The sequence below is a fragment of the Esox lucius genome, chromosome 17 (assembly GCF_011004845.1).
Source record: "Esox lucius isolate fEsoLuc1 chromosome 17, fEsoLuc1.pri, whole genome shotgun sequence".
Taxonomy (NCBI): domain Eukaryota; kingdom Metazoa; phylum Chordata; class Actinopteri; order Esociformes; family Esocidae; genus Esox; species Esox lucius.
Window position 1 is genome coordinate 34,869,725 of NC_047585.1, and position 11,369 is coordinate 34,881,093.

The following is an 11,369-nucleotide window of genomic DNA, read 5'->3' on the forward strand; positions in this document are numbered from 1 at the left end:
TCACTGCCATTATTAAAAGACCCATGAGAGGCACTCGGCAAGCGGATGATCAGAAGAGCAAAGCAAATTTCAGAGGCTCCATTACTAGATTACAAGAATGCTAACTTCATCAATCTCTCAATGCGCCACTGATTTGCATCTCAATTTGGTTCACAATGTAATCATCAGGCCTGCGATGTGTAGCTTCCCCACTCTAGTCCCCTGTTTCCAGAAGGTGAAGGAGCCATGGGTTGCTGGGCCCAAGACTTAAGGCTTTAGCGAAGGCTTACGAAGGCCTATTGTGGAGAGTCAGAGACTCTCTAGCTGATTGAGTTGATTGATGTTGGAGGATAGTTTGAGGGGGGGGGGGATTCGGAGTGATTACTTACGGTAGGCAGAATATGGCAAGTAATACACTCATATCCCTCATACCAGGGATTTTGGGATGAATGAATTAGGAATATTTTGTAGGCTATATTTCACAATTACTGTTTGTGCTAGTGGTTCTATCTTCAACAAAACTGCAGTATACTTTCATAGCTTGTTCTCCATCTTCTTAAATTGTGAGCCAATTTGTTCTCAGCAATTACATTTTCATGGACGACAAAAACATATTTTTCGTCATGGCTCTGTATTTCATTACAAAACACACACACACACACACACACACACACACTGCCTTTCTTCACCACATGGAACCTATTTTGTATTATCCTGATTTTACTCACCCTTTTTCGGTGCAGCACATACAGCACATAGGCAAGTGCTGCCTACTATGGTGTTTAAACATGCACTATGATTATGCTTGTATCCTACAACCAAAAGACGGTTTTCAGTGCCAAGGCTAAATGCCACAAAGGTTTTGAATCAGATAAGAACACAGCCCATTTGTGACAGTTTGTGACAATAGTTCATGGTGAGTGGATAGATCACCATAGTCAACCCTAGAAATCATATAGAGTTTGGAAAAACTTTAGAAGGTTGAATACTGTTCTAAAAAATGCGGTGAAGAGGTCAAAGCAACTCTACCCAAACAATGGACATTTTATGTCATTGCAATTCGCAAAGATTGTGAATCTTCTCATCAAAGCCCAGTAAAAACATGCCTAGATTAACACTAAACGCTAAATATGTTTTGAGGTACAAATTGGAGTCTGACTCTTCTATGGATGCTAAACCCAATATACTAGAACCATCAATGTCTGAATGCCAGAAAACTGCATGTCATTTCTAAACGTTACGCAGCGAAAAACACCAACTATATCAAAGTTGGACTTGAGCAAAATGAATTGGTGGCCTGTTACAACACATGCGGTAAAGAGATACATGAAACGCAGACTCTGGGGATATACATAGAATTGTTTAAATAATCCATCATAGGATCTTGAAGTGTTATTTGAATGCATCGTAATGCAGAAACTGCACAGATGCGATAACTAGGTCAATGAGAATGCAGACCGTGGGAGAGGAAGCACATAGTCATTAGCACACAGTCAGAAACTCTGATCTAACAAAGTGGACATTCATGATTTATTAACTGTAAAAAACTCAGAATGTGATAAATAATATTATTTGGAGATATTCCGTTTTTTTTTTTTTTTTGCATTATTATATTTGGAAGTTGTCCTTTAAGGGCATTGGTCCACCACAGACTAGGTCGCCGTGAGCTGGCCATTGGCTGGGAAGTTCCACGGTCCATCACGATGATCGTCATGCAAATCGACCGGCGTCACCCAGGCATCAAGGAGGCATCGTCAGCAAGCGTTGCTGGATGAACGAGCAGCTCTAGCCTATGGGGACGTCTTCCGGTGATCATCTACTTTCCTGAATCCATACAGCACATGTTAACCATCACATAACTTGTAACTGTTCTAATTGGGTCGAACAGCTGGTATATAATAACGGCACAGCGTCTTTGGGGTTGGTGGTACATTGTGGTACATTGCTGACAGACCATGAGAAAGTGCAGTATCCAGGCACTCCGCAATTGGTCGGAACAGCTCTTAGCCGTGGCTTGTTGGCCATATTCCACTTTCACTTGTGCATTATTGAATACATATATGTGTATGCAGCCAAATGTGAGCAAACTGAAAAACTGCTACTCATGAGCAAAGCATGGTATTATTGGCATGGTATTATTGGCTATTCACTACACTGCGTATATACATACACACTGACTGTAAGATTTGGTGTAACAAAAAAGCCACTGACAGCACATGTTTGCAGCACATCCCTTTTCCCTCTAGCTGAAAAAGAGAATAAGAGCTTTCAGACAAAGTACATTATTTTTCACAGGCATCAAAAGGTAGCGAAAGTCAGTAATTGTCCCATTGTATTGGGTCTTTTGCAGGGTCACTGCACTGCACTCTAGGACCAACTGCCCAGCTCATTTTTTTCTGTCTGTCTGCTTTTTCTGTCTGTCTTTTGCTCTGTCTGTCTGTGCTCTTACCCAGGCCTGTTTCACACTGAGAGTTCCAGTCACTATTGGGCTTTGTTGGTCTGTCTGTCTGGGCTAGTTACTGTATAGGACTGTTTTACACTGATAGCCCTAGTCACTATAGGACTCTGTTGGTGTGTCTGTCTTTGCTAATATCCAGGCCTGTTTCACACTGATAGCCCTAGTCACTATAGGACTCTGTTGGTGAGTCTGTCTGTGCTCTTACCCAGGCCTGTTTCACACGGATAGCCCCAGTCACTATAGGACTCTGTTGGTGTGTCTGTCTTTGCTAATATCAAGGCCTGTTTCACACTGATAGCCCTAGTCACTAAAGGACTCTGTTGGTGTGTCTGTCTTTGCTAATATCAAGGCCTGTTTCACACTGATAGCCCTAGTCACTATAGGACTCTGTTGGTGTGTCTGTCTTTGCTAATATCAAGGCCTGTTTCACACTGATAGCCCCAGTCACTATAGGACTCTGTTGGTGTGCCAGCCACAAGTCCTAATACCAGATTATGATGCTGCAGCCTAGTCGCCTCTCTCCTCTCTTCCGCCAAGCAGCCACACAGAAGGGCTTTCATTACCCAAATGCTTTCATCCACTTCCTGTGACTAATCTGGAACTACAGGAAAAGCTAAGGCTGTATATTATTTCGGCATGAATCCCCCATCGGGCAATAATGAAGATTTTCTTAAGTGAGCCACTGATTGACTTATCAATTACGATTTTCTTATTGGTTCATGATAATGACTCATGACCATAAAACAACAAAATGTGTGGGGTGTGAAAAGGGTGAAATTAGATGAGGATTTCTTTATGAAAGATTCAAATAACTGTCTTCGTTCAGTGTGTAGAGGGTCCATCTTCACTGCTTGGCATGTATCACTATTCTTTTTATGTTCTTTGATAGCTTTAGTTTTCAGTAAGGTTTTAATCAGGGGCCATAGAAAAGACTATCGTGACCAAGCCCCTAAACAAACTCAGTCACAACAATGGATGTGTAATGAAGTTCTGAGTAATGACGTCATATTTTAGCTAATGGTCTCAGTCCGTGACATTAATGACTCATGGAGCTGAGTAGATTGAGTCAGAGTTTGTTTTCCAAATGGCAGTCTAGTACACTAGGGCCTGTAAGGGTATGGTCAAAAGTAGTGGTCTATAAAGGGAATGAGTAGATTTCCATTTGAGATGCATCCACGGTGCCACTGTGTGGTTTCACTGAGTGGTTCAGTTGTGGGCCAAAGAATAGAGAGGTAATGGTAATAACTGGTAAATGTGTCCATCTTGTTTCACATCTAAAAGTTGTGACTCAACATAAATGATTTACACTAAAAGTGACCTCAACCTATTTCCATTGTTTATATCAGCGGTGCAATGATGCATAACAGTACATCTAAATCTCTCTGCCCTACACGGATGTGGTACCTTTATATCATCAAATAAACATTTTGTTGGCTATACTGCTCCAGACATTTTAATTACCTTTATTGTTTAAAGAAATGATGAAAGACATTTGTGTGCCTAATCGCGGCTTGTGTTTGTTCAATGATAGACATGTATTTGTTCAAAATATATTTAAATAATCTCTGTTTAATTTAAAACTAACTTCACTGTGTGGTTTATATATATATATATATATATATATATATATATATATATATATATAAACTGGTCCTTATAATTTAATTCAGTACTAAGAGATCCATATATTACACTTAGGTTTACATGTTAGTCATTTAGCAGGCTCTTTTACAGTGACTTTCAGTTAAGGCATTCATTTTAAGATAAAGTAGAGGGAAGAGGTTAGAACCCTGGACATTTGGTGCTGAGGCGATAACCCCTCCCTCAACATCAACAAAACCAATAAGCTGATTGAAGACTACATGATGAATACATGGAGTGAGCAGGCCCACACCTACATCAACAGAGTCACAGTGGAGTGGGCACGTTGCAGAGTAACTGGATTATCCCTCCACATGACCACCATGGCGAGGAAGGCGTAATAGCACCTCCAATTCCCTTACAAACATCTAAAGATGTAATACTGAGAGCTTTCTGCTGGGTTGCACAAATGTCAGCAACTACTCCACCCACAACTCTGCAACCCTTGGAAAGGAAGTAAAGTCAGGCAGCTTTAAAACTGTACTAATGTCAGTCCAGCTCTTGGAACGGTAGTAAAGTCAGCCCAGCTCTTGGAACGGTAGTAAAGTCAGCCCAGCTCTTAGAACGGTAGTAAAGTCAGCCCAGCTCTTGAAACAGTAGTAAAGTTAGCCCATCTCTTGGAACGGTAGTAAAGTCAGCCCAGCTCTTAGAACAGTAGTAAAGTCAGCCCAGCTCTTGAAACAGTAGTAAAGTTAGCCCATCTCTTGGAATGGTAATAAAGTCAGCCCAGCTTTTGAAAAGGTAGTGATGTCAGTCCAGCTCTTGGAACGGTAGTAAATTCAGCCCAGCTCTTGAAAAGATAGCAAAATCAGCCTAGCACTTGAAAAGGTAGTGAAGTCAGCTCAGCCCCTGAAAAGGTAGTGAAGTCAGTCCGGCTCTTGCAAAGCTAGTTAAGTCAACTCAGCTCTTGTAAAGGTAGTAGGGTAAGGCCTACTCACCATTGCTGCTACTGTGAGACTGAACAGAGGTTTCTTTCTCCAGGCCATTCATCTGCTGAAGAGTCACCACGAGCTGGCTAATGGCCCAATACTTTGTCCTGCACCTCAAGGGTCCTTCAGTATACATACCAAATCTATCATTGTGTCACTCCACACCTAATGTCTCATTATAATGCCCATGTTGCTCATCTATATGGCATGTTTAGACCTCCACAAAGTTACTTATTGCTCTTGAAATGACTTATGCATACCGTCTTGCATACCATCTCTTCTGGTATGAAACTGTTAAAATTGTCTATACATAGCATATTCATTACATAGCTAAAATAATGCAATTTATCACTGCTTAAGTCTATTTATATTTCCTGTAGTACATATACATTTATATTGTACTTGATTGCCCATTATTAATAATGTTTCTCTTATTAATAATGTTTCTTTTGTGTTTATTTTATCAATGAAAAAAACATAAGAATTTTTGCTAGACCTGCCACTATATCTGCCTAACAAGTGTATGGGACTAATAAACATTGATTTCTTATGTGATAGCTTATTCATGCTAGGGTTGATGTGGATAAGAGACATTGGTGGCTGGTAGCACTTTTAAATCAAAACTTGGACTCAGAAATGCTATTTCCATGTTTCTGATACCATTCCACTGATTCCACTCAAGCCGTCATTATGAGTCCATCCTCTTCTCAACAGCCCAGAATAATAGAAGATGAGAATGTGTCAATGTGCTAAATGCAATGCACTTCATCCCATCAGTGGGTACAACAGCGCTGCACCCATGATGATTCACACGAGTCACCAGAGACATGAAGGAGACACACGTGTCGTGCATTTAGTGAACAGGAATTAACTGAAGGGCTTTCCCAAATGGCACCCTATTGCCTTTGTAGTGTGCTACTTTATACCTGCCACCACAGCAGTTCAGTTAAATGTAACAGGATAGGGTTACATGTGGGACACAGACGTCTGCCCAGCCTCAGTGAAGACGAGGCAGATTTTGATGACACCTGTAGGACATGGACATTCATCTCTTGTGGTGCAACTTCTCTGACTTGACAACAACAAGTAGTTATGTATTTAAGCTTATATCATTTGTTGAAAATTATTGTCAGGCTTTCTGAAATCTGTGTCCCTGAGTATGTGATACTGCGGAAAATGCAAATGTTAATAAATGGAGTTAATAAATGGAATAGTGGCGTTATCATTGTACTAAATTAATACATTAATCACCACAATGCGCAAACTTACACCAACGGCCGTTGAGGCATGTCCACTCACATGATTGGTTATACCTATAGTCGAATCAGTCTAATCAAGGGATAGATCGCTTACACACTTATTCTCAAAATAAACCAACAATGGCCATGAGTAAATGTAGCGATGTTAGAAGTACTATTGAAGGAAATGTTAGTCTGTTACCGTTAGGCCTATATTTTCATTGTGGACATGTTGCGTCGGTGGGCAGCATCCCGCGACCGTTGATAAGAGGCCACTTCTCTTTACAGACACCTTTTTGGGCTTACAATACGCCATGTCTAGCCAATACGTTAACCTATAAAGACAGTATATATTGAAACGCAATATAGTTTAAAAACTGAATGCTGAATGTTGGCTCTTTACCAAAACAGGAAGCGAGTTTAAATTCTGACTAATTGGCCCAATCTAAATAGTAGGGTTAGACGTGTGGATGGATCACGTGGTCATATTAAATATTAGACTGATTAAATGTACATTTTATGAATAAATATGTAAGCTATTATAGGCTAATTGCATTCACCCAGCTAAAAGGAAAATATGCGGTCCTTTTCAAATGTCCTCAATTTTGACCGGACGTTTTGGTCTATAAGCCTACTATAAGTCACCTTGGGAAAATGAATTCACGGGCAAGTGATGGTGCAAAAAGGCTAACATGTCATCCTACAACCAGATCAGATAATCCCACAGTTGTAGACCTCGAATGAAAGCTAGTCACATTACAATGGAGATGTCCACAACTGCAATGACACGGCTTTATTTTGGTCATAGTCAACATAACACCTTTCGCAATGGAAATGTTTAAATCACACGGTGCTTGGGTCATTGTTTGGATGGTTTGCCAGGCCCTGCAACAGATTACTGTGTGTGTGTTTTGAGTGTGTGTGTGTGTGTGTGTAGAACCGTGTTTTTCTCTCTGTAACAGCCATCTGCATGGCTCTGCAGTGTTATAATGGTTCCCTACCTACCCAGACAGTAGATGCCAGTGCTTCATATCCTCGCATTATGCATGACTGAATATAGCTACATATATTTTAACAGTCCAGGCCTATGGATAAAAGGGCCAGTTTGTGCAATGATTATTTAATTAAATAGCATTTACTGGCGGTATTTGTGAGTGTTTGGTGTCTTAGGCCTATTAATGTAGACTTTATCTTGCCTTCTGTAGGTTCAGTGTGAGAGCATTTAGCTAACCACTGATGTGAAATTCGTGGACATGTGGTGCATGATTTACGCCTCCTGCACGGTGGGTGGCTTACCTTCTGTTGTCGCCTCGCCATATCCGTGGGCTGTTTTGCATTGAAAGGGTATGCAATGCACCGCATCACAAACACATATAGTTGCAGCTTCTTTTTTCGCTCCTCTTCCTCCTTCTGCAAATTCGCCTCCTCCACCTTCTCCTGCTCGCTGGCAGCCGACGGGCTCGGGCTAGTCGGGCGAGCGCTACTGCGGCTGCTGCTGGGAGCAAGTCCACCGGAGCTCTCACTGGTCCGGCTTGGAGAGATGCGGGCTCCGCTCTGGGGTGCCGATGCCTCCTTGTGATGGTGTTCTTCCTCCACCATCCCACCATCCGATTCCTCCTCGCTGGATGACGGATCCAACATCTTGCAGCCTTACAGAGGGTATAGCCTGACAGAACTCTTATTCGCTGAAATTGTGAAATTGCCACGAATTCGAATAGTGAACGCCGAAATTAATAAATCTGGTATGTGATTTTGAAGTGAATATCCTAAAGACGAACGAGACCTGAATTCACCGAGTCTTTTCTGAAGAATGAGAAAAATATGACTTATGCTTTGAGGTTGCTGAGATGCTGCACGCGCACAGACAGCTCAGCGATATACTCCTGCACCCGTGACTTTGCATAGAGATGGTTAGATGACACATCTAGGAAACAACGCGTTTAACCAATGACATCAACACTGAAGGAATACGCAATTTCAATGTAGTCAGTGGGGTGGAACTTAATTGATTGATGTCTACTGATGACCCAGTTGGTTATTGACTGATACCTCCTGATTACTTACTTAGACATATATTCACAACTCCAAACGGGTTATCAGCCGGGATATTAAATTTGACTAATTTAACAAAGACATTCTCTCATTGAGGCGCCATAATAACACTGCTAAGCAAACTAGACTTCTTTCCATCTCTATGCTCGTCAGTCACAGCCGTAGATGTGCGAGAAGAAGGTGGAGACCGAGGGAGGGAGGGGGCCGCGGATGAGTGAAAGCGGCTCCTTCAATGAAATGCGCGAGGGATGGCCTCTTTCTGCCATAAGAGCTCTAGAACTATGACAAGAAGTTGCGCAGGCGCAACGTGAAGTGCTGGCCATGGTGCTGAATCTGCTCGCTGTAGCCTTGCCTTCGGTCGGTCGCCTGAAGCTGAGTAAAACCCATTGACTTCGAACGAACGTCCATTATTGACCTCAGTAGTTTAACATTTTATCACAGTGTACCGTTTTCTCCGTGTAGCTCGCAGTAAACCATTTCATGTCTTCTATTTCAATGACAGTGTTAGGTTGATGTATTACTATTACTAAACAGATGAATGGGAAATGAACTACATACAGACAGTAAGCACTATTATGAATGCATCATGTCAACGTAAGCAACGTACTGCCCTTGCAGCTTATGTGTAAGATATACATTCCAAACCCCTATTTAAAAGAGTAATAATAGCGGGACATTTCCTCAGACATGCACACAAACACTAATAAAATCGTGTTTTCCAGGATATTTAGAAGAAACCGAGTACAGAGAGCATAAAGTATGGATACATGTGCAGAATAGACACAAAAGGAATGGATGTTTAGTCAAATTAATGTAATTCCCTGAAGGACCGACACACAACTGTAATAACGTTTTGTAAATCTAATACCTACCAAGTCTTTCTGTAAATGATCATCTGTTCTCCTCTGTAATAAATATATGCTGCATATATAGTGGCTTTGGGGAGTATTCAGTCCCCTTTCCTTTCTCTGCAGTTTTATACACAATAACCCTTGACAAATCAAAACCATTTAAAAAAACGTGTGCCAATGTCAAAAATAAAATTGAAATATCTTGTGTATATATGTATGGCACTCGAAAATTTAGTTCTGATCTATCCTGTGTCCTTTGATCATCCTTGAGATGTCGCAAGACCTTGATTTGAGAACAGCTTTGGCAATTTTCATTGATTGGACATGATCAGGAACTCTCTGTAGACTTTTGAGATAGAATTGTGTCAAGGCACATATCTGGGTAAATAATGATAAAGATAAATAATGTCAGAACATTTTCAAAGTTTAATGTGACCTATAATGTAAACAATTAAATTGAAAAATAAACTGAAATCTTTGATGGGGAAACCTGGTTGCACAAGTGTGCAGAACTTCTAATAACTGGGGATGTGGCTGTGTTCAGAAATAAACAATCACATTCAAACTCATGTTACATAAAAGTAATTACACACCTGCCATCATTTAAAGTGACTCTGATTAATCACAAATAAAGTTCAGCTGTTCTAGTAGGAATTTCCTGACATTTTCTTAGTTCCATTTCAGAGCAAAAGCCATGGTCCACAGAGAGCTTCCAAAGAATCAGAGGGATCTCATTGTTGAAAGATATCAGTCAGGAGAAGGGTACAAAATAATTTCCAAAGCATTAGATATACCATGGAACACACCGAAGACAGTCATCATCAAGTGGAGAAAATGCATGAAAAGACAAGAAGAAAACTGGTCAGGGAGGCTTCCAAGAGGCCTACAGCAACATTAAAGGAACTGCACACATTTTTGGCAAGTACTGTCTTCTTTTTGGCAACAATCTTCTTCATATGAATAGGCTATGGGGTAGGGTGGCAAGACGGAAGACTTTTCTTTAAAAAAACTAACATCCAAGCCTGGCTGAAGTTTGCAAAAACAAACATGAAGTCCCCCAAAAGCACGTGGGAAAATGTGTTATGGTCTGATGAAACCAAGGGTGAACCTTTTGGCCATAATTCCAAAAGGTATGTTTGGCACAAAAACAACACTGCACATCATCCAAAGAACACCATACCCACAGTGAAGCATGGTGGTGGCAGCATCATGCTTTGGGGCTATTTTTCTTCAGCTGGAACTGGTGCCAGTCAGGGTGGAGGGAATTATGAACAGTTCCAAATATCAGGCAATTTTGGCACAAAACCTTTAGGCATCTGTTACACTGCAGAAGAGAAAGAGGAAGTTCACCTTTCGACCCAAAGCACACATCCAAATCCAAAAAACATAGCTTCACCAGAAGAAGATTAAAATTTTGGAATGGCCCAGTCAGAGCCCAGACCTGAATCCAATGGAACATCTGTGGGGTTATCTAAAGAGCACTGTGCACAGGAGATGTCCTCGCAATCTCACAGATTTGGAACGCTTTTGCAAAGAAGAATGGGCAAATATTGCCACATCAATATATGCCATGCTAATAGCCTCCTAACCAAAAAGACTGAGTGCTGTAATAAAATCAAAAGGTGCTTCAATAAAATATTAGTTTTAGGGTGTGCTGGCTTGTGGGACTCCTGAGGCAGCTGACGGGTACCGACAGGCCAAGCGGACTGCAGCCCGGGTGGTTGTGGAGGCAAAAACTCGGGCCTGGGAGGAGTTCGGTGAGGCCATGGAGAAGGACTATCGGCTGGCCTCGAAGAGATTCTGGCAAACCATCCGGCGCCTCAGGAGAGGGAAACAGTGCCCTACCAACGCTGTTTACAGTAGAGGTGGGCAGCTGTTGACCTCAACTGGGGATGTCGTCGGGCGGTGGAAGGAGTACTTCGAGGATCTCCTCAATCCCGCCGTCACGTCTTCCATTGAGGAAGCAGAGGATGAGGGCTCAGAGGTGGACTCGTCCATCACCCGGGCTGAAGTCACAGAGGTGGTTAAGAAACTCCTCGGTGGCAAGGCACCGGGGGTGGATGAGATCCGCCCTGAGTACCTCAAGTCTCTGGATGTTGTGGGGCTGTCTTGGTTGACACGCCTGTGCAACATCGCGTGGCAGTCGGGGACAGTGCCTCTGGGATGGCAGACCGGGGTGGTGGTTCATCTTTTTAAGAAGGGGGACCGGAGGGTGTGTTCC

General features: G+C 42.0%; 1 protein-coding gene across 10 annotated transcripts in view; it reads right to left on the reverse strand.

Annotated features, from left to right (window-relative positions):
• Positions 1 to 8,130, reverse strand: part of LOC105016910 (calcium-dependent secretion activator 1) — a 101,856-nt gene extending 93,726 nt beyond the window's left edge. For 9 of the 10 annotated variants that reach the window (XM_034287351.1, XM_020055515.2, XM_034287350.1 and 6 more), the window contains exon 1: positions 7,542 to 7,886. In XM_034287351.1, the coding sequence (XP_034143242.1) occupies positions 7,542 to 7,886 (345 nt within the window). Of the gene's footprint in view, positions 1 to 7,541 lie in introns of all 10 variants that reach the window. The other variant, XM_020055513.2, reaches the window with a different exon arrangement.
• Positions 8,131 to 11,369: the final 3,239 nt, after the last annotated feature.